The sequence below is a fragment of the Xenopus laevis genome, chromosome 4L, assembly GCF_017654675.1.
Source record: "Xenopus laevis strain J_2021 chromosome 4L, Xenopus_laevis_v10.1, whole genome shotgun sequence".
Taxonomy (NCBI): domain Eukaryota; kingdom Metazoa; phylum Chordata; class Amphibia; order Anura; family Pipidae; genus Xenopus; species Xenopus laevis.
In genome coordinates, this window is record NC_054377.1 from 60,541,958 (window position 1) to 60,567,034 (window position 25,077).

The 25,077-nt window shown below is 39.0% G+C and overlaps 1 protein-coding gene across 1 annotated transcript in view; it reads left to right on the forward strand.

The window, feature by feature from the left end:
- Positions 1-21,183: 21,183 nt before the first annotated feature.
- The window catches only part of LOC108714099 (zinc finger protein ZFPM1-like), an 87,676-nt gene continuing 83,782 nt past the window's right edge, over positions 21,184-25,077 (forward strand). The window contains exon 1 of the mRNA XM_041590208.1: positions 21,184-21,954. Coding sequence (XP_041446142.1) covers positions 21,831-21,954 — 124 coding nt within the window. The 5' untranslated portion in view covers positions 21,184-21,830. The remainder of the gene's footprint in view (positions 21,955-25,077) is intronic.

The following is a 25,077-nucleotide window of genomic DNA, read 5'->3' on the forward strand; positions in this document are numbered from 1 at the left end:
CGTGCACTGCAGTGCATAGATTTTCCTCAATCTTCTGTTACTAACATCTTATTCTTTAGTGGAAAAAGCATCAAAGTTCAAAAAAACACGTCTTTTTCTTTTTTCAGAGTGATAGGCTGCAAAAGACCTTAAAAAATTTTTGGGTAACCGGTTTCCCCCAGACATTTTCTAACATATGGAACATTAACTATACAGTGGACTCATGTGTAGGACATTATAACAACTCAATTGTCTTTATTAAGGTTCCCTGGACATGTGTAGTTAACAGTGGAAATGTAATGTATTAGATGCAGCATGTAACATAAAGACGTCCATTCAACTTTAAATCTCCCGCCATATGCAAATTAACCTGATCGCAAGACCTCTAGCGAATTTGCGCTACACAGAAATGACCGCTAGCGCATCTTCAATTTGAATTGCTCGCATTGTTGAAGAAACGTTAGTGAAAGTGCCAGCATTCAGCGCCCACGATGAAACTCCTCATTTTAGTGAATTAGCGTTGATTGAGCAAGTTTTCGCCTGGCGAAGTGTAGCGATGGGTGTGAAGCTGTCTCTGGCGACTTTTCACCTGTTAGTGAATCTGCCCCTTTGATCCCAGTCATAGCCCACGCTTCTGTCTATAACAACCACCTTTCACGTCGGGAGGAGCCCTTCGCCACTCTGATGCTGCCAGTGAGAGGACCAAGGTGAGGGTTCTGGGCAGGCAAGGGATCGGATTGTGTGACTAGAGGAACTGGAACAGAATAGGCATATTTGGGTCAAAACCAACAGTCTTTTCACTGAAATCTGTTATCCAGAATGCTCAGGACCTAGAGTTTTCCGGATAATGAATCTTTCCGTAATTTGGATCAACATACCTCAAGTCTACAAAAATATAATTTACATTTTAAGTAAACCCAGTGGGATTGTTTTGCTTCGAATAAGGATTAATTTTATCTTGTGTGCGAGTGTGTGTATGTATACTGTATATATATATATATATATATATATATATATATATATATATATATATATATATACACACACACACACACACACACAAGGTACTATTTTATTGTTACAGAGGAAAGGAAATCATTTTTAAACATCTGAATATAATGAAGTCTATGGGAGATTTTGGAAAATTGGTGGTTATTCTATGGGCTATTATATTGATAAATACTAAGTCAGGTGTGAGCTGTGGTTCTGGAGAAAAGCAACGAGTGACTATTTGTGTGTTTAGTACATAGTGACCTCTAGTGGTTACATTCCATAATGATGAACCTTGATTTCATATAACGATGTGGAGAAATCAGCAAGGCATATTTACAATAAAGAAGGTAAATAACAATAAATATACATATAGATAAAATAAAATGAAGCTGGAAAACTCAGTTTCTGTTTAAAGGACTAGTTGCAAGTCTCTGTGCTCTGAAAGGGACAAGTTCACAATCTTCTAAACTCACATTTTTTTCTTTTTCACGCCATCTTACTCCAATATGTTTTAAGTGTCAAAAAGTTGGAGTGAAGAAATGTTACCAGTTTAATGTCATTTTATGAATTTCAAATTTGGAATTTATTTATTTTAGATTTAAAGAGTACATATCTGCCGTATTTTTAAACTGGATTAAGGCTTTTGTGAATTTGACATTTTTAAACTCCTAAAAAGGTCCAATTTGAATTCATACCTGTCCCTCCACCATGGTCCTAGTGACTAGCACTGAGAGCTAATGCACCCATTCAACCGGCTCTGAAAAATTTGTGAAAACCTTGCCTCTGGTAACTTTTAGAGCCGCATTTCATTTTTTTAACAAGGAAATTCGGCTTCCCTAGTTTGGCCACCTTGTGGCCAAACTAGGGGACTCTACAGGTTATGATTTGATCCAGGAAGAAGTGGTGATCTCTTCCTTAAATAAGGGGCCGTTTAGTAGCCAAACTTTAGGGGACTGCACAATAAAAGGGGAACCTATTCACCAGTCTCCTACACTACATTACCTTTATAGCACAGACAAACTAACAGAGTAGTTGTGTTGAGGAAGTCAGATTTTATAGCTTTTATACACTTTGACAATCAGCATATTGTAATTGTTTCCCAATTATCAGCTAAACAATGCATTGAATGAAAGATATAGAAGTGACCATTTAGTTGTATTTTGTGCCCTCTAGTGGATAGCATTTCAAACTCACAATTCTCCATGGCAATCAGCAAGGATTTAAATAACAGCACAGGCACCAATTTAATACTTTCAAAAGTTTATTCGTGATTTCAGATGTCCATACAGAAATATCATAGAATACAAACTTGCTAGTAGAAGCAAAATATCTTTTGTGTAATATGTAATAGTGAAATGTAATAAAAGTTTATGACTTGTATTACATTTCCCCCTTAAAGAGATACTGACACCAGAAATTAAACTCTTTTTTACATCTATCACAATATTGCCTTTATATTATTATTGAAAGCAACTTATAACTTTGCCATAAAGTATTTGTGTGTACAGGTATGGGGCTTGTTATCCAGCATGCTCAGGACCTGGGGTTTCCAGCAAATGGATCTTTCAGTAATTTGGATCTTCATACCATAAGTAAGTCTACTAGTAAATCATTTAAACAAATTGGCTGGTTTTGCTTCCAATAAGGATTAATTACAGCATAGTTTAGATCAAGTACAAGGTACTGTTTGATTATTACAGAGAAAAGGGAAATCATTTTTAAAAATTTGGATTATTTGGATAAAATTGAGTCTATAGGAGACAGCCTTCCTATTATTCAGAGCTTTCTGGATAACTGGTTTCTGGATAACAGATCACATACCTGTACTAAATGCTAGACAGGGCATAAAGTGCAAAAAAACAGGCACAATCTGCACTCTGCCCTGCAGTTCTTTGAATGCCCACAGGTCTCTGGATTCAAATACAGAGTTAGGCAGCACTGACAGGCACATGGTTCAACCATTTTGAACAACTTTTCTAGGCAGATTTGCTGCGTTATTCAGGTTAGTAGGATCATGCATGGTCACCTACGTTTTTAATAGTACCAAAGAAACTCAAATAGATTGATATTAGGGATTTTGTAAAAGAGGCACTCTAATACTAATTTGGCCTTGTGTTTAGGATTAATGTTTTGTCCCGAATCTTCAGTATCATATGGTATGATAAAATCACGCTGTGGGATGTTTTTCATTAGCAGGCAAATATTGTGAGAACCTGTTCTTGTCTGCTAACAAACCGTTATGATAGTATTAGACAAGATTAGCGCAAGAGGGCAGCCAATGATAGTACAGGTATGGGTCCATTATCCGGAAACCTGTTATCCAGAAAGCTCAGAATTACAGAAAAGACGCCATTTTATCCAAATTTTTTAAAATGATTTCTCTATAATAATAAAATAGTAGCTTGTACTTGATCCAACTAATATATAATTAATCCTTGTTGGAAGCAAAACCAGACTACTGGGGTGATTTAATGTTTATATGATTTTATAGTAGACTGTATACCGTAGTATAGTATAGTAGATCTGTTATCCAGCTACCAAGGCACACAAGAGGAAATGTGGAGGAGAATTTATCAAAATTTCAGAATCTGAAGACGGTCCATCAAATAAGAGAAGGAAGGTCTAAACCTTCAGAGAAATAATGCAAATTTCAGAAAAGACATAGGATGAAAACTCACTTTTATAGCATGACTTTATAAAGTCTTTGGCCTAAAACATCTTAATTGTATTTTCTTTGCCTGCATCAGGCACTTATAAAACCAAAGGAATCTCAATGTAAATAATTATAAAATAAAAAAAAACCTAAAGAAAACCTTTTTCTTTTTTGTCAGTCTTTGTTTCTTTTTTGTCAGTCTTTTTCTTTTTTGTCCAATCCCTGTGCAGCTGTACCGGGGAAGATGGGCAGTTTCTGCAGGCAGAAGGTGTGGAATAAGTAAATGGCACTAAAGTGCAAGTGATTTGTCCTAATCTTCTAATCATGTCATGTGTACATGTGTGCCTGCCAAAACACTTGTGTGTGCTTTACTTAGTAGATCTAATTCTGCATTTGTGTATCTGGACCTGACCCAGGTATCTGTGTGTCTTGCTGCCTATAGAAATCTGTATTAGTGTGCTTGCTAAGTATTGTCACAACTTGGCATCCTGTGTGTGTCTATTTTTGTTGGACTGCCTTTATAAGTATATACATGTGTCTGTATGATTGTGTTAGTGCACTTGCTTGAGTCCCTGATTGAGTAGAGCCCATACATACTGCCGGCAGGACCTGCGCTCTATTTATTCTCTCCTGTTTTCTGATGTATCAGCATTAGAATTACCAATGTATATATCCAGCCATGGCTTCTAGGGGCATTATTAATGGAACTGGCGCCATTGCTATGAGGCTGTATTAATTGTTTTCTGGTGTATTATAAAAGGGAATTGCACTTTATTATTATTGTCCCCAGGGGGGATTCTCTGTTGAATTGGAGACAATTTACATGACATGTTCTGGGGTATTATTTGGTACTGCATTGTATAAGAGATCTGGTATGTGGTACTGCATAGTGTAAGGGATCACATGAATGTCTCCTCCAAATAAAGCAGGTTTTTTTTTCTCTTTTGAATACAGATATGTGTCCATCTCAGGCTAGTGGCACATGTGAATGTTTCTTGGTCTCAACTCATTTGCTTATGTCTCTGCACTGGGAAGGTACTATGTTGGCCTGGGTAAAGAAACACAGAGTGGATTTGACTTTAAGCACAAATGCTGCTCAATGTGTGTATGCACAGTCGATGCATGTGCGTAAGTAAGAAAACTAAGGTTACTGACACACTTGAATCTGATGCACTGGATCACCTGCTAATATGTGTGTGTGTGTGTCCAAGGCATGGATTTGCTTACAAAGATGATAAAGAAGTCAGTGTAGCTTATAACCTCCCCATAGACTATCATATCATTTCCTCTGCACAGCATTTCTTTTTGCCATCAGGCTACTTAACCCCATATCCATTTTAGCTGTCCAATAGTTCTCTATAACAAGTGAATTTACAATTAAAGATCTTTGCCACCAAAATATTTGTAGACGTTTTACTTGTGATACTTTTACCTACTTGCCCCACCCTGAAACAACTTCTGCAGACACCCATAAATCTAGGTTTTGAAGTGGCAGGGGGTGTGATCTACTTAAACTTTGAAAAACATTTGCTACAGTTCCAAACAGAAAGTTGCTGATTAAATTAAGTAACATTGGCCTGGAACATAGTATTTGTACTTAGAGAACTCGGTGAAGAATAGATTATATAGGTTATAGAAATAACATATGTAACACCTATTTGGGCCATACGGGGTTAATTCACCAGCTAGTGCACTAGAGCATGGGTTACACGTGACTCTAACACTTCAGGCTAGGGCCTTCGCTATATAGAAGATTAAAGGTGTGGTGTAGTGTAACTACAACTCCCACAGGCTACTGTGCAATAACAAAAGACTTGGGCGCCAGGAGGTTCTTAATAAAACAGGAACAAGGTTTATTACTATGCACGAGGCAAATGACAATAGGTTTCTATTCACGCAGGAGTTGAGGCAACAGCATATAGAGAGTTCACACAGATCTGCAGGCAGCCTCACCTAGAGCAGACACAGGCATTTCATGAGGAAGAGCCTCCATTAGGCATTTGCAGAATTCACACACATTCCCTCTTCACTGAGGTCCCTGACTGGAGGCAACACATAAAGCCTCTGGGAAGCTACTCCCTTACTGCAAATCCTTGTTGGAGCTTCAACTGCTCTTTCTCTCTAATGTCTCAGCCTTTCTCTCCTAGAGAGACTATGACAAGTCTGCCCTAGTATATCTGTTCCTCATTCACGGGGTTTCCTGGTCCCCTATTCGGACACATGCCTTCTTCTGGGCCTATTGCACTCAGTCCCCCTGAGCACACCCAGCTGGAATCACATCCAGAGGCAAAAGAGGAAGAGGCCACTCCTTACACACACTATAGTGCAGTGTAGCAGAAAGCTGCACTGCAGATTAACCCGTAGGGGCCCCTACACATAATAGGTAGTTATACACTAAATGGTAGTGTGTTGAAGGTCTCCTTGGTTGAAAAGGATTTGGGACCTATGTATCCAACAGACTGTGCAACAGGCAGCTTCACTTAAAGAAACAGTAAAACCAAACAAAGAAGTCTTTTAAAGTAATGAAAATATAATGTACGTGTCGTGCTGCACTGGTAAAACTGGTGTGTTTGCTTCAGAAATACTACAACACTTCATATAAACAAGCTGCTGTGTAGCCACGGGGCAGCCATTCAAGACTGAAAAAGGAGAAAGGCACAGCATACACAATAGATAACAGATAAGCTCTGCAGTATACAATGGGATTCTCTAAAACATATCTATCTACTGTGTATCCTGTGCTTGATTGACTGCCCCATAACTACACAGCAGCTTGTTTATATAAACTACAGTAGTCTTTCTGAAGCAGTTTACGAGAAAATTCTCATGAAAGATACTGGTATGTTTTTAATGCAAACTTGGTAATAAAGTTTTTTTGAAATTTCACCCGTGGCTTGGGAAATCCACCGTTTACCTCTTGTTCGACGTATCTGAAATCAGTTAGTAATAATATATGGTTTATAAGACATCCACAGGGGGCTGGCTTATCCTTTTCAATAATACTTATTGCCACACCCATGAAAACAGGATGAAATGTATGTCTGGGGAAGTTAGAAGGCTTCCTACTAAAGAACATATAATTATATATAACAAAAGTATAGCAGTTGGTCTCTTTTGGGAAGCCTCCCAATATGTTTTATTGTTCTCAGCCTATGATCATGCTAATGATCCATTTATTGTTGGCATCAGAATGATAGGGGGGAAGCTAGAAGAAAGCATTATATACATGAGCAAGTAAAAATTAACTGGAGTTTTTACCACAAATTGTATGCAAAATGATTAACCAATAGGTGGCAGCACCTTACTTGCAGATTGCGGCTCACACTTATTTCTAACAGTTTTTACATTAGAGGGCATTTACCTACCAAATAGCTGACAGGTTTTTTTTTTTTTACACACAATGCAGCATTTTTCCAGCAGCAGTGTGGTCGTCCGACAGAGTAACACTTGCAGTGAAAAGGCTGGTTGGCAACACTTTCATCATTTGGAATTGGCCTGTATACCCTATGCACTGAGGTGATTGACAAAGGCCACTGCATCAATTGATGCAACTGCATGAAATTAATAACAAGAGGCAAGAAGGACCGAAGTGCCAATTGCAACTATATGAAAGTGCAAGGAGGGCATGTTAATGGAAGTACCATTAATGAATGGCATTTTTCATGCAACTTTAGTGGCCCCACAACTGCACTTGCAGTTATAAATGACCCCTATATTATGTATTTTCAACATATTTTTTTCTGTTTCATTTGCTGTATTTGTAAACACATGCAGAATAAATTATTACTGCAAAATATGAATCTGTGTGATTATGATTATTAGACCAAACATTACACAGTTATGTATTTCTATCTACTTTGCAAAAAAATAAGAGTGTCTGCCCTGGCAGTACTGCATCAACAAAAGAATGAAGTTGGTTTTCAACCAAAAAGGTCAGACTTGGCAGTGAAATGTCTCATAACTCAAGATGGAGTCCACCAACCAGACTGGACTTTTAAATGCACCCAGCAATGAGGGCAGTGGGTCCTTTGCAGGGGGGTTATTTGTAAAAAACTGAACGCTACTCCGCAAATTCTTAAAAATTCGGATCTTACTAAATGTTACCTCTTTCGCCTTAGTTGCCTTCGCCACCTCAGACCAGGCGAAGTGCTATAAAGCAGCAAGATCTTTCTCTTTCACTTACATCATATCCTGTGAGCCGAAAATGCATCAAAGTTCAAAAAACTCTGGCGTCTTTTCCTTTTTTCACCGTGATTGCCTGCAAAAGTCCTAACAAACTTTTTTTTGGTGAACTGTTTTTTCCAGACATTTCCTAACATATGAAACATTCATTTTACAGTGGGCTCATGTGTAGGGCATTATATTAACTCTCTTGTCTTTATTAAGGTTCCCTGGACATGTGTAATATAAACCGGTAACCATTTGCAGCAACATTTATAATAAAGACCTCCATACAACTTTAAATTACATGCTGTATGCAAATTGACCTGAGCACAAGATCACTAGCAAAAACTCCACCCGTTAGTGAACTGGCGTAGTCTGAGCACGTTTGTGTCTGGCGAAGTGTTGCGATGGGTGCAAAACGGACGCTGGCGAAAATTTGCTGGTTAGTGAATCTGCCCCCAGGATTTTTCGCTAGGTCCGGGTCTGGAAAAACACTGAGAAGAGGGCCTGAAGTGTTGCAAGATGGCTACTCTGCTTTTTAGAACCAGGCACAGCAAATAAGGTAGTTTAGGGGGTCCCTGTGTTCATGAGGGGAGAGGAAACCTCTGGAGGAGGCCAAGATGATGTTCATTTATAATAATATTAGAAGTTTCTTTTTAGTCCCAAGGTCTTGTACCTCTTATGTGGTCATGGAAAACCTCAGTGACTTCTAGGGGACCATTTATTAAACCTCTATTTTTTCTGGTTGAGGTTTTTAGGGGGAAAACTCCAATGTTTTGTATAAATATAAAAACTTGAATTTTAAGAGATTTATCATACCCCAAAGCTACCAAAAATTTGAATTCGAAAATATGCCATGGCAAATCTTTCTAAGTCATCTAGATGTCAATGGCAGATGTCCCTGATTTGTTTGTTGACATTGTGATCTGCACTCGATAGGGCGAAAAAAGTCAGAGTTTTAATCTGATAATCCGAAAAGTTTTCACAGCAAAAATGCTAAAATATTGAATTTTTGGAGCCTCAATTGTACGATACAAATTGACGCTCGATTTTGGTGCTATGCTTTGTCGCTCTGATTTTTTCAAGAAAAATTATTGATAAATTAGTGCAATTCATGGAGTTTGGTCGACTTTGTTTTCATAAAAAAATTTGATAAACTTGAATTTTAGTAAATCAGTCTCCAAATGTTCTTTTATATTATAATAGGTGGTACATTATTCCATGTACTGTATATATTATACAGCTATTTAGAAGTTAAAGGATTATGGTTCTGCTTCAGAATTTTATTTTTGTTTTTGAATAATTTTCTTTCTCATCCTTTTTCTCACTACCAGTCAAAAAGCTACCTGACCATCCTCCATCCTTTATTCTCCGAAAAGGAATAAGCCATCTGCTTGTCTTTGCACCAGCCGACCATAACATTCCATAGCTAGGAGCTCCACTTAGCTCTCTAATAATATCGGCATTGACTAATTTACTCTCATCCGTGTGTGCAGAACTCTAAGAGGGGTGTCAGCCTGTGGACAATAGGAGCTGCGGTTGCTCTTGTATTATCTCAGTACTGCAGGCGTGGAACTTATTTCTCTAAAGAACACTTCATTTATTTCCTTCTGTTGGAACAATACCCATGCAGATATGGCATTTACCGGGAAAAACAAAGCTGTGTGGATTACCAGTGCTGTAAATATGTTGTATATATTAATGTATATGTTAGCTAGCAGGCTTTTGTGTGTATTTATTGGTTTGAAATGCATTCATAAAAAAAATCATATTAATTAGTGAACAGTCTTCTTTTTTTTACTCATGTACTAATCTTCAAATTTGGATTGCAAAAATATTTTCACTTCTTAAAGTGCCCATACACGATAAGATACGTTCACAAGCAGATCTTTCCCCGATATGCCCACTAACGGCAGGGTGATATCGGGTTAATCCGAACGTTTGGCCCTAGAGCTGAATCATCGGATTACAACGCAGAGCATGGCGCCGACAGGTCGTAGGACCACATCAACTAGCCAATATGGTCCTCGATTGCAGGAAAAATCAAACCTGCCCAGTCAATAGGCTGATTTTTGGCCTGATATTGATCAGCGAGACTTGGCAGAAGCCCTCACACGTGGGCAGATAAGATGCCAAGTCAGTCTGAAGTACCGACAGCTTTAATCTGCCCCTGTATGGTCACCTTTAGAGACAAATGCGATCTTAACTTTTCTCTTCTTTCCCTCTGTCTCTGCCAAAAACACAAGATAAATACTCTGAAAGAGAGTATTGCCCTGTGTCTGTTGGATACATAGGGGACAGGTATGGGACATGTTATCCCAAATACTCAGTACCTGGAGTCTTCCTGATAATGGATCTTTCTGTAATTTGAATCTTCATACCTTAAGTCTACTAGAAAATCCTTTAAACATTAAATAAACCCAATAGGCTGGTATTGCTTTCAGGAAGGATTCATTATATCTTTATTATTACAGAGAAAAAGTAAATCATTTTTAAAGAATTAGATTATTTGGATACAATGGAGTCTATGGGAGACAGCCATTCCGTAATTTGGAGCTTTCTGAATAACTGGTTTCCAGATAACCGATCCTATAACTGTATTCCCTTTGTACTACATGGACTGTTTTTTTTTCATGTGTTTCATGACATGGACTCCTTTTCTTAACCAACTAACTACCTGTAATGTCATGTGCCGGGGGAATAATATGGTACCTTTCCTAGCAGCATTTACCCTTTGCAGTACACACCAATGTTTTGTATAATTATGTTATATATAAGTTATGTATAGATTATGTATAAATCAATAGCAGATGTCCCTATCCAAATTTGATAATATCATAATCTGCGCTGGGTTTAGCCTAATAATCCAAAAAAATTTGGGGTTTTTGGGCAACAACCCGATAAAATTGAGCAAGTCGGAGTAAAATTTGTACGATTCAAATTTTTGCTTGATTTTATCTATATTTTCCCCGACTTTTTCAAGTTTTTTTATTAATAAATAAAGTGAAATCGTGAATGGGAGTTTGGTCGAGCTTGCTTTAAAAAAAAATTAGATAAATTAGGATTTTAGTAAATAACCCTCCCCATGTATTACAAATATCAACCAATGTGTTACTGTAGTCAAATCACTAATAATTAAAGGGATCTGTCATCGGAAAACAGTTAATAGTGCTACTCCAGCAGAATTCTGCACTGAAATCCATTTCTCAAAAGAGCAAACTGATTTTTTTTTATATTCAATTTTGAAATCTCACATGGGGCTAGACATTTTGTCAATTTCCCAGCTGCCCCATGTATTTTAAACAATTTCATAGGTAAAAATTTTTTAACACACACTTGCATTATTTTACTAGTTTTAGCTTAATGAATGAGGCAATATTAGCAATTTGAGTGAATATATTAAGTAAAGCCTCCCAGCCAGTGCCGGGCCAAGTCAGCCGGACGCCCCAGGCAAACTGGCCGACTAAGTCGCCTCCCCACAGTTCGGGATCCGCGAGTGCGCATGCGTGGTAGAGCCGAGGCAGCATAAGTGCGCATGCACAAAAGAGCCACGGACCCGCGAGTGTGCATGCGCCAAAGAACGAAAGTGCGCATGCACCGAAGGATGGAAGCACGTATGTGCACACTCGTTATTTAGAACTACTGGAGGTTAAGGGCACAAGGGTCCGAACTAGGGGATGGCGTCAGTAGAGGTATGTGCCTGACGCCCCTCTGCCTTTGCGCCCTAGGCATGTGCCTCTTCTGCCTACCCCTAGTTCCGGCCCTGCTCCCAGCATTTTTTTTAGTTTTAGCAGCACTTAGACACTTGACCTAAGATATTAAAACATATTTCTGATACAAATCCCTATATTATGCAAAATAGCATTTCTTGTATTTAGACCCTTATATCTTATTACAGAAGTGGGAGTGTAGGCAGATTTAGAAAGCCTGAAAAAAATGATGTATAATTTTCCTAGGTCAAATAAACCCCCTCCCCACCTGAGGTGTAGTAAGGGCTAAAGACAAATTCAGAAAAAATATCTATAAAATGTCGTGCAAAAGACAAAATCTGAAAACTATCTGAGATTTTTATCTCCACTTTTATTTTGTCTCAATATCACCACTTTTGTGAATTCCCCCTATGACTCTATCTGAAAAAAAAACACATGATCTATAAGACTACAAATATTTTGCTATTTCTACTTTTTATTACTCATCTTTCTGTTGAGGCTTTTTCTTGTTCATATTCCAGTATCATTCAAATCAATGCATGGTTGCTAGGGTAATTTAGACCTAAACATCTAGTTCGCTGAACTTGCAAGCTGTAATGCTGCTGAATAAAGCTAAATAAAAATTAAATTTACTTTGAATAGTTAAGACAAAAACACTTTGCATTCAGTTTCTGTTTTGTGACTGTGTGTACCGTATTTGAATTATTTGTCTTTTGGAAGTGACTCTTCCCAATATGAAACCTAAAATGCTATCAGCTTTCAGTAACCAGATTTATTGTGAGGCTAAGTCGTTATTATTTTTCATGATTTATCTTGCTATTAAGCTACCGTATATACTCGAGCATAAGCCGTCCCGAGTATAAGCCGAGGTACCTAATTTTACCTCCTAAAACTGGGAAAGCTCATTGACTCGAGTATAAGCCGAGGGTGAGAAATGCAGCAGCTTCTGGTAAGATTCAATAAAAAAATTGAGGGTTTCTGCTCCCATTGGAGGTGCTGGCGTCTCGTTTTTGGATGCCGGTAACCATTCTTGGACGCCGGTGAATATTCTTGGAGACTATTCTTGGACGCCGCAAAAACAGTCGCCGGCGCCTGAGAATAGTCGTCGGCGACTATTCTTAGGCACCGGCGACCGTTTTTGCGCTTGGCTCGAGTATAAACCAAGGTAGAGTTTTTCAGCATATTTTGGGGGCTGAAAAACTCGGCTTATACTCGAGTATATACAGTACTCTCCTTTTTATAGAACACTCGTTCAAACCACTCCAAGGTTGCTAGGTGCACGGATGCTAACAACCAGACAGCAGTAACTTTAGAACAAAAGTTGAAATAATATTTTTGTAGGCAAGTTATAAAGACTACATCTGACACTGACACACACAGCGTTGGACTGGGATACCAGGGGCCCACCAGAAATATGCCAAGGAAACAACATATTATTTAGGGAATCACAGGTTTGGGAATACACTTCGATGATATACGCCACATATTTTAAATATAGCGTCCAAATTCTTGCGAGATGGATTGCGCATATACATATTTGCGGTGTTGACTGCTGGTGACATAATTACGCTGCATATTGATGATCAGTCCAGCTACATTTTGCTTGTAAATTGCTTTTCCACTTGGCCTTTTTTCACAAAAGTTTACATTTAATTCCTCCAAGCGGAATTGTGGGAACAAGAGAAAACAGAAATGTATGTTGGGAAATGTATGTGTGTGTGGTTTCATTGACGTATTTACCCATGACCAAACTTTTTTTAAAAAGCAATGTAAAAACACATGTGACCTTGCACTATTGTCAGTGGGGTTTAACAGTAGGGGTAGCAGAGCCAGAAAGCCCTGTCTCAATGCATCTCTGTGAAAACCATAACCTTTGCAGGATTTGGGTGGCCCTGAAAAGATTTAGCGGGTCCACAAATATCTAGTTATGTCTCTGCCTTTTGTTAATATTTTGGTTATGGCAACATCATACTCCTTTTCCCCCAGTTACCAAACAGCCCCTTTCAGTTCTTCTTTTTTATGTAAATTAAGATTATTTGTTGTATTGGAAATTACTATCATGTTTAAATGCAGACAAGGGAGGGTAGGAATGACAACACTGAAAGCATAAGAATAAGGCTTAGTAACAAAAAAGAGAACAAAAATGGGTGGAAAAAGAATCCAGTATGTTAACAAGGGTATCAAGGAAAAAAGGAAAGGGCAGGGTCCAGCAGAGGGCAATGTGCAGCAGGTAAAGACAGCAGTGTGCAATAAGCAGCAGATAGAAATGAACTGAACACCAAACAGAAATAGGAGCAGGAGAAGAAGAGTTTATAATTAACATGCAAGGAGGATGGCATTTAATGGAGTATTTTATGGAGTAATAGCAAATGGAGAGGGGCATTGTCAGTGGCGAACAAAACATGCTGTGTGTTGTAGTTCTTTGTTAGAGCAAAAATATAGCTGCAGATTCAAGTTCAAGTCCTCTTGATTTAACCATCCTAATGTTATCATATAGTCATACACATAGTCAGTATGGGAAAAAACCTGCAATGAGCAATGAACATAGCACTTACTCACCACTCTACTGCTTGCTTGCATTGAACTCCGGCAGCACCCTCACCCCTCCAACCAACCCCCCCCCCCCCCCCCCCGATTGTAGTTCTGCCATCCTGTTGGATAGTACTTGGGAAGAAACTGGCCCATGCGTTGGCAGCATTAGAATGTTTATTTTGCAGTCTCTTAACTGCAGTGAACTACAGCACATACAGTATTAGAGTGATGCAAATCTTTTATTGTACCTAAATCATAGTTTTTGGGGCTAGTCAGGTAGGTATTTCTAATTGCACAGCTTACAGTTAAAAGAATCTTTATTGATTTTTCTGCAATGCTTCCTTTAACTGGAACACATGTACTTTGATTATAATGGGCTTGTGGAAAGCTTTACCAATGCCCCGTGCCACTAAAAAACTGGTGCACAGGCTGAGAAAAATTCTGGTACTTTTTCCAGCTGTCATAAATGTCATAATAGCAGGAGAAAACTGGATTGTGATCCTTTGATATGTAAAACAAAGATCTTTGCATCTATCATTATTTTCATGTACCGAATGAGAAATCTACCAAACCTTATAAACAACACATGAATAGATTACTTTAGCCTGTCCCTTTACCTGAAGACTATAATATTTCATTCCAAACACAGGGGTGGTAATTCTTTTTACTTATAGCAACCAAATAGCAGGTAGCATGAACTAGTGACCTGTTTAAAATAAAACATATTATTGGTTGCTATAACTTGCTGCACTATGGTAAACTTAAAGGAGAACTAAACCTCACAAGATATAACAACCCCTCAACTGCCCTCAATCTGCCTCTTTTACCTCTCCCTCCCCGCACAGTGTTTTACCTGTATTAGTGCTCCTTTTGGGAATCCTGAGTGCAAAAAGCAGCGCAGTGGGGTCCCTCGGAGCCATCTTCTGTCCATTCATATCCACTTCGGGTCTGGAGCCTGCATGTGCAGTTGGGTCCGTGATGGTGAACAGATCTGAAGTGGATACGAATAGACAAAAGATGGTGCTGAGGAACCCTGCTGCTCTGCTTCTTGCACTCAGGATTCCCAATAGGAGCACTAATATAGGTAATACATTGTGCGGGGAGGGACAGGTAAAGTGGACAGATCGAGGGCAGTTGAGGGGGCTGTTAAATCTCGGGGGGGGGGGTTAGTTCTCCTTTAAAAGGGGACCTGTCCCACAGCCATAAAAAGCTGTATAATAAAAGTTATTTTCAAATTAAACATGAAAACCAAATTATTTTGATTTTTAAAACATCCATACCTGTTATAAACTTGTTTAAAATTCTCAGATTTCAATCATATATTGCATGCCCCTCCTCTATGCCTTAGGCATAAGCACAAAACAAGGAAGTAAAATCTTTTTTTCCCAATTTTTCCTTTCTCTCCCCTAATTTGCACATATATGCATATTAGGATTTGGTTCTGCTGAATCTTTCACAAAGGATTCGGGAATTCAACCGAATCTCAAATAGTGGATTCGGTGCATCCCTAGTCAAGAGTAGGGTGCTTCATCGATGATCCCGGGTAATGGCTTAAAAATGCATCCTTGCACATTTTGTGGTGATTACCAAGGGCTGCCATATGTAATGTGTTTTAAATGCAGGCAGCTTTTTTGGGGGGGGGGGGTAGCCCTTGAGTGCCTATATTATTGCATACATTTTTGATGAAAAATAAAAAATCCCCCCCAAGATGCCACTGGGGGGAGGGTTAGGGGTACAGGGCCCATTCCGCCGAAGACAGGAAGTGACATTTACCAGAAGTGGTGTCACATGTATCCGTGTGTGTGTGATGTCACTTCTGTACCTTTGGGGCGCTGTTAGGTCCGGTGATTAGGGTGGCACTGGACCTAAATAAAGCCCTAGCACAGGGCTGATTTTGAGCCCAGAAAAGTCTTTTCTGACAAAATTCACACAGTGTGTTCAGTGACAGACAGATTCCTGTCCTGTAAATGCACAAACATATGGGGGTAGAATGATGCAGAATCAGCAGTTTCTCCACTGGCAGAAAAATTCAGGTGGAGAAACCATGTGTGCCCAATTACGGTTTAAAGGGAACCCCCCCTCCATATTTTGACTTATTTTTTTAGTTGGTCTTATGGAAAAAGGTGCATAAACATTTCTGATATAGAGAACTGCCGTCAAAAGTTAGTGAAAAGGATAGTAGCTGTTACTTGTAGCTACAGTACATAGAATACATTGTAATGTCTCTTCTCATGGAATTATTACTTATGTTGTTTCTGTAATATGTAATTAATAATATTTTTAACTTGTAAATTCTATATGTACCTTTCCTCCTTTGGATAAACAAATCACCTATGCATTAAGCACGTTGATTGGCTATCCAGAACACTTCTCTGATTGGTGCTTTTTCATTTAAATATCACTGATTGTACAGAATATCCTTAGCCTATGATTAAGTGCCCATAAGGCACGAAATGCGTAAGGCCACCCTCTTTGCGTAATAAAACCTTTTATTTGCATCTATTTTGGAGTGAAGTCCAGTTTTGTGCCAGCTTACCATTGAATTCTACATGTCTGATATTACCTCCCCAAGCTAAAGGTCTGGGGCTTGAGCACCTGGACCCCCTGTTAGTATTGGTAAGTGTACCATACTATCCACTAGTTTTGCAATATTGGACTTTTTCCTATTCCCCACCCCATGTTACCCCTGTAAAATTTACAGTACATAGAAATAAACGTAATTGTGCCCTATGGCAACATAATAAACTACGTATAGTTTATTATGTTGCCATAGGGCACAATTACGTTTATTTCACAAAAAGCAGCTATAATTATCAGATAATAATCTCAACTGCTTAACTCAAGTCTGAAAATGCAAACAGAGTTAGTGACACTAACAAGAGACACTAGGGCAGAACAAGAGGAAATATGTAGCAGACATATTTAATTGTTCATAGCACAAGTTGATAACTTAAAATTTTGGGTTGTCCATATATAAAGAGTGCCATTTATGGTCAAGGTCAGTTGTATTTACCCCTAATCATATAATCATCATCATATCATGACCATGGCTCCAGAATGTGCACCCTCTGCTTCTTCCTTGTGCAGCAGAAGAACAACGTACCCCTAATAATTAGCCACCTCAGAACAGGGCCTAAGTAGTTGCCCACAAATTTGGGCCTGATTTCTACATTTGTTTTTTAGACAATGGACACTGGTAGTTGAAGTTTCAATACAAATGGAAAGCCAAAAGTATGACACTATTGCTGTCACTGCATTAAATAAATTACATAATTCAATTAGTCTGCCATATAAAGCACAGGTAAAGTTTCAAGGAGTAGGCCATGCTCCTCTTCTGTAGCCATAGGAAATGAATTTAGCAGTTGGCCAGAAAGAGGAGGAGTTGGGTAGCATACATAAAGTAATTATTGCAAAAACTGTACTAGAAATATGTTTAAATGTTAATAAATTGTGGAATTCATCCAGTCATATAGTTCCCCTTTATGAAAACCTATGAAGAAGGAAGGCACATTATTATGTGTATAGAGTATTTATTCTGTGCATTTTGCATTGTAAAATGTGTTGTCAAATTTCCACAGAAGAAGTTTTATCTTTTTGGCATGCTGTTTCAGTGTCCATGGACCTCTTCCTTACTTTAGCAGAGAGGCAAGCAATACGGCTCATCACACTGATATATATATAAACAAATAAACAAGGAATATTCAGCACACAATAAGCCATGCTTATATTCTGCATTTATTCTATATAAATATAATCTTTGCACGGTGGTACAGTTGCTATATTCACCAAGCAGTGTTATCTTGTTAGAGATATCACATCAAACCCTGGTTCTGTAATGATGAATCATCAAGCAAAGAAATTGTATGTTTGAAAAAAAAGGTGATGAATCAGCTTATACAATCACATTTCATGAAACTGATATAATCTTGAAAGAGATACTATCTTGAATATACCGAGTATATGAAAAGCAATCTTATTATATGCTGTGTAGCATATACTACACAAGAAAGTCATGTATGAAGAGTAGTAGCAGAATGGAGGCTGCAGTCAGAAATAGCTACCAGTACTGGTAACTACTCACCTGCTGAGGGGCCCTGGAGAATGATGAAAAACTTCATATTTCCAAAGTTTGGGGGACCCTAAAATGATTTTTCTGTGGGGCTCAGTATCTTGCATTTATAACAGGACCAGTATTTACAAAGTGGGATCTGTATTAGTGCTTTACTATGGTTTACTACAGTAGGTGGCCAGAATCTTACATCCAGGTGCATTTGGGATTTTTGGTGGCAACCTGGTATTTCTTTTATTTGTATATATCCAGAGTTTGTCAGGGACAAACGCAGGCCAAGAATTTGCCCCTACATTCTACCATTGTGTCAGTCCGGGTGCAGGAACATGGAGCAGATTTTGGCACCAAAATACATACTCACATGTCTTAGTGCTGAGATCTGTGTGTGCAACTGGGCCGACACAGTGCTTTTGGGTGCAGGCATAGAAGAGCACTGCCACTGATTCAAGCACAGGGACTGATTCTCTGCCTGCGTTTATCCACAGGCTTAGAATCAGCCCAGTGGGTCATAGGCAATTTACACTCCACTTGACAGAGCAATTGATCCCTAAACCAGAATTACTCTGTCATAGATTCCAGAAATGGGGTTGCAGGATCCTGTGCCCCCCCCTCAAACAATTTTATCTCTGGTTTCAGTTTTAAATACTCCGTACATACTGCCTTTCACTGTTTTGTGGCGTGTGAGCTGCACAATCTCTTCATTGAGCTAAAATATCTTCTGATGTCTATGTTCTTTATGCCTGTATTTAGTGTCTACTGCGGGGTTCCTGTTGCAGGGTTCTATGTTCCAGCTCCAGCTGCTAGCAGCCAGAACCCTGTAGCAACACATGTAGAGGCACATTTATCAAGGGTCGAATTTCGAATTCATGTAAGTTTTTTTAAAACGACAATCGAAATTTCTTAATAAAAATTCAATTTTTTCAGCTCGGACAAATAACTTGAAAATAACTAGAAAAACTCGATTCGAATTTAAAAAAACCTCAAATGTCAGGAAGGCTGCAAACATCACCAAATTGATCCCTGGACCTCTCCCATTGACTGATACAGTAATTCGGCAGGTGTAAGGTGTCGTATTCGAGTTCTTAAAGGGCCAGAGTATGATAAATCTCGAAATTCTAATTCTAATTCAAACGCGAATCAAGTTTGGATAATTCACAATTCAAATTTGAGAGTTTTGACCAAAAAAAATTTAATTTGAATTTTTACTTCAACCCTTAAAGGAGAAGGTTAAAACTAAGTAAGCCTTATCAGAAAGGTCCACCTAAATATACCAGTAAACCCTCAAAGTGCTGCTCTGAGTCCTCGGTCAAAAGAAACACAGCATTTCTTTCCTTCTATTGTGTACACATGGGCTTCTGTATCAGACTTTCTGACTTCAGCTTAAACCTCATTGCCTCGGGCGTGAGCATGTTCAGTTTGCTCCTCTTCCCCCCCCCCGTCTCTGCTGTAATCTGAGCCCAGAGCTATAAGTGAGCAGGGAGAAACTCAGGCAGGAAGTGATGTCACACCGAGCTAATACTGCAGCTGCTATCCTAAACAAACAGAGAGCTTCTAGAGCTTTTTACTCAGGTATGGTAAAACATTCTACAGAATAAATATAGCATTCTAGCTTGCACTATTGCAGCTAATCTATTGGCAACAAAATGCCTCCGTAGTTTTCCTTCTCCTTTAATAAATCTGCCCGGTAATGTTGGCCTCCTGTAGTGTTGTCTGAATGAGTGCAAGTTTTGGTAACTAAACTGGTCATGCAAAGAATATGCATTCTTTATAAAAGTCCAGGGCCGGAACTAGGAGTAGGGCGCAAAGCTGAGGGGGCGCCAGACACGTACCTGCTCTGTCGCCTACCCCCTGTCCGGTCCTGTGTCTCCGACTGGCGTCGGTAATTTCTGGTTTAAATGCGCTTGCGCGCATGCGCGCCGGTGCGTATTTTCGCACATGCGCGCCAGCGCACACTAAGCCGGCGCCGTGCCCGGCCAGGTTGCCTAGGGCGCCTGGCCAGGTTGGCCCGGCTCTGTAAAAGTCACTGATCTGGGCCCTTGCTATCTTCTATCTTTTTTTACATTTTTTTCAGGGGACTCCAATTACTTTTGGGAATATGCCTACTTATTAGAAAAAATAAGATTAATTGTTAGTGTCTACACAAAAATAATTATCCTGGTAAGGGATAATACACTTACTGTAGCATATTTTGGTATATAGAATTTTGGTGCTTTTATACAAACCAGTTAGAAAGTCCCTGTCAAGCTAACAAATTATTCACCACAGAAAACTGGGGGTCATTTATCAACACTGGGCAAATTTGCCCATGGGCAGTAACCCGTAGCAACCAATCGAATTGCTGCATTCAATGTTCTACTTGCAGCTGTCTTTAAAATGAAAATCATTGATTGGTTGCTATAGGTAACTGCCCATGGGCAAATTTGCCCAGTGTTAATAAATGAGCCTCATGAGCGTTCTGCACCACTCACCCCTGAGGAAGGGATTGGGGAGCACACCTCTACCCTGAAGCTTTGTGTGGTGTAAATAAGGCACTGAGCTCTGTAAAATAAAGGGCACTCGCTTTTTCACTGCAAGCAGTTTCATGTTTCTTTTTATGACTTAGGGTCGGGCCACACTGGGCATTTTGGGGGAGATTTGGTCGCCTGGCCTCGTTTTTGCAGCGACCAATCTCCCCAAACGCCTTCCCTCACTCTGCGCCGGCTAAAATAAAAAAAAACGCAGGCGCTAATCACACACGGCAATTCGTTTTCCTTAGTCGCCCGAAGTTTCCTCATGAGGACTTAGCCTTACTGAGTGGTTGGTACCAAAAATTTCTGCTTGCACCCCAGTGTCTCCCATCTTGCCACTCGCCCCCCAGAACCTACAGCACACCCAGGGGAAGTTTAGGCCATTGTATTAGTATTTACTTCCACGTCTGAGTGTGAGAGCATTAATCCATCCATTTTCTAATTTGTCATTGAAAATAATTGACAATACACAAGCCTCGTATAACCCACTACTCGGAGCTGCTGATGAAATGAGAGGCTGCCGAGTGTGTCTCGAGTTATGACAAGAATACGGAGGGTGGGGCTAATGCAAATTGTTTCGCGCGGCGTTTCTAAGATATTGTCAAAACTTTTGGGAAATATCAATGACTGCCGATCCCTCACGGGCCTCCGTACTTCACTACAGCGGAGGCGAGGTAAATCCGAAAGTCAGCTATCTCCGACTAGGCCCCGCCCCCTGACCAGCTAGCCACGCCTCGGCTGGAATGTTGCGCTCTGGCGGGTTTGGTCCATAGTCAGGGTCCATTGAGAAAGTAGCTGTGATCCCGGCGGCAGCCTGAGGTTTGAGAGCGAGCGGGACTGAGCTAGAGCCTGGGGGTGTCGCTGTTGTTGTCTGCACACACAGAGCTGGATTCACTTGCTCCCAGCCTTGTTACCGCTATTTACGCAGCGCCGGGGAAAGCCCTGAAATCACCTGCCGCCTGTGCTCTGAGCAATAGCCCAGCTGGACTCGTTCTCAGCACTAGTCGCCCGGACTCCTCGTACATTGTCAGCTGGCAGCGATCTCTGGCTCCCTCTCATTCCCTGGCAGCTTGGGGCAGCGCATCACACTCAGGGACTGCTGGATAGATCTCACCCTGCTGGGCACCTCCTCGCATCGCACCCACACCTCTCCATAGTCTATGAGGATCCTTCGCCTTGCTTCAACCAACCCCTTGTCGACTCGTGTGTAGGGCTGACGACCGATGTGGGCATGTGGGCAGCTTGATCCTGCCTTGTCCTCCAGCCCCACCCCCTGCCTGGCCACCCTGACTGCCCAGCGCACAGACATGTCCAGAAGGAAACAGAGCAATCCCAGACAGATCAAACGTAAGTGCCTCTTCCCTGTCTTTTGTGTCTCTATAAAATAAATATATATATATATATATATATATATATATATATATATATATATATATATATATATATATATATATATATATATATAGAGATATATATATATATATATATATATATATATATATATATATATATATATATATATATATATAGTCCAACCACTACTGCCAGAAAACATCACATCAGGAACCATTATAGATGACAGAAACCTCATGTGGCAGTTGCTGGTACAATAAAGGCAGTTTTACTTGAATGTATAATTGTCTTACCAAACAAAAAAAAAAAACTCGCCTCAAGTGGTGAGAAGTACATAGAAGGAATTACACGTGCGCATGGTTATATAGTATTCCAGTAGAAGTAGCTCTCGCCCTCCAGCTGGCACTGAAGAACATCTTTGGCTATAGGGGAATTGTGGGTATTGTAGTTTAATTACAGCGACAGGGCCAGATATCAGACAGGCATCAGTTCTTGAGGAGAGTTTTGAAAAGTGCCACGTTCCCCTGGCATGGGTATAGTTAGCCCATTCACCTCATTCCTGCTATAAGGGCAGTGGCCGACGGGGACATTTGTCGCCTGTGATTATTTAGGAGAGACTGTGGGGCGACTAATCTCCCGAAAAGGTTTCACCATTTGAAATAATCGAAATCTCTGGCGGTATGACAAACATATCATATGGCTAAATCGCCTGAAGTTTCCTCCAGAGGCGGAAGGGCCTGGAGAGCAAGGGGTTGGTGGTCAGGTGATATTCGTATCTGTAACTCTGTGTGTCAGATGACTGGGTGGCACAGTCTGCAACGATAAACACTATTTCCATTTGGGGGCACAGGAAAAGCATTTTGCTTGAGAAAAGCTTTTGATGGCACCGAGGAAATCCGAAGAGAAATTAGGAGATGAGTTTTTCTCATGTAACTTGATCTAGCCCTGTATGGCAAATTTGGTTGAATAATTGTAGTCAAATGGCATGAAAAATGTAATTAGTCATTAAATTGTTTGTGGCCATTACACTGTCACATGTACCATAGCTGTCTTATAACCTGAGGCTCTGCCGGCAACTACGGCCTTTATAAGGAGAGAATATTGTCAATGGCAGCCAACACCATTAGTCAATGTAGTGGACATGTGCCAGCTACAGTACACAAGTGTGGTATTGTATACAACAAGCAAATCGCACATCTGAGAACTCAACAGGAACTTTTTTTCCCCCAGAGTTTACCATCCAGGCATGTGTGTGACATTAAATATACAATATAGATGGTCTATTGATGTACCTATTCAAAGAAGGAAGGAGGGTGCTCACAGTTAAGAATTTCATCCACTGCAAGTTTCACTGTAGAATAAAGGGCTAACATGGTTCCTGGGGGAATATAGCATACATCTCATGGCTTCTTTCAATGGACGTTGAAATGAAACATATATATATATATATATATATATATATATATATATATATATCTATATATCTATATATCTATATATCTATATATCTATATCTATATATATATATATATAGATATATATATATATATATATATATATATATATCCTTGCAGGTTGACGGCACATCAAGGAATACATTTACAACAGGATTAAGCTTCAATCAGCGTGAACGTTTATTAAGACCAACGTTTCAGTTCCTCAGGAACTTTCGTCAGGGAATATATATATATATATATATATATATGTATGTATATATATATATATATATATATATATATATATAGTTGATATTTATCTTGAAAAAGGTCCTTATGGGGACCGAAACGCCGGGCATTGATACTATGCAACAATAAATAATTGCATTGTTATAACAAGGAGTGCTGGTCTGAAAATAATTGAAATAATTGGTATGTATATATATGTATATATATATATATATATATGTATATATATGTATATATATATATATGTATATATATGTATATATATATATATGTATATGTATATGTATATATATATATATATATATATATGTATATATGTATATATATATATATGTATATATGTATATATATATATATATTTGTAGAGTACTATTTAACAAACAGCCATTTTAGACAATAAGTAGTAAAATATGGTGACTAACATTACATAGTATTAATTTGATGTATTTTGTGTAATCTGTGTTCTATTCTGCAGCACATGGTTATGTCTTTCATTCTATATATTATATTGGATCAGAGGGGCAATGACAGAAAATGGAATAACAGATTTTAACTTTGTTTATTCACTTTATCAATATGAAAGGAAGCTGAGAGTTAGGACACTTAATAATGTATGCTCAATCCACTAGGTACATATGAGTTAAATGACGTTTTTGGATGTAGTAGTACAGTTATAGGACCTGTTATCCAGAATACTTGGTACCTGGGTTTTCTGGATAAGGGTTTGTTCTGTAATTTGGATGTCCATACTTCAAATCTGCTAAAAAAACATTTAAACATTTAATAAACACAATAGGACTGTTTCCCCCCAATAAGGATTAATTCTTTTTTAATTTGGATCAAATACAGGGTACTGTTTTATAAATACAGAGTAAAAGGTAACCGTTGTTAAAAATTTTAATTATTTGATTAAAATGGAGTCTATGGGAGATGGCCATCTTGTAATTTGGAGCTTTTTGGATAATAATTTTCTGAATAACGAATCCTATACCTTTATTGAAAACATAAGAGAACTGACTAAAATGATTGAATTGGTGTTGCTCGTGTGTGTGTGTGTGTCTGTGTGTGTGTGCATTTGAAGCACTTTAAGTGCAAAATATATTAAAATAGAGGAATGCATGTTCAACTCTGAAAACCCACTATCTTGTTAAAAAAATAATTATAAACACAATCTATGCGTCTTGATTCATTCAGCATGCATTTCAATAGATGCACATTTTATGGCCTAAGAGTTTTTGTAGGCAATCAGCTGCTCAAAGTCATGTGTGTATGGCACATGTTTATATCATCTCAGCAGTCCTTTGGGTAAATAAGAATGCTAGGCAGTCACTCTGTTGCCTTATAATGTCATCAATTCCATTATTAAGAAAATACAGCCAGTCCTTTGGGCTTAGCTGATTTTGCCATCTGAGAAGTCTATATTCAATACATC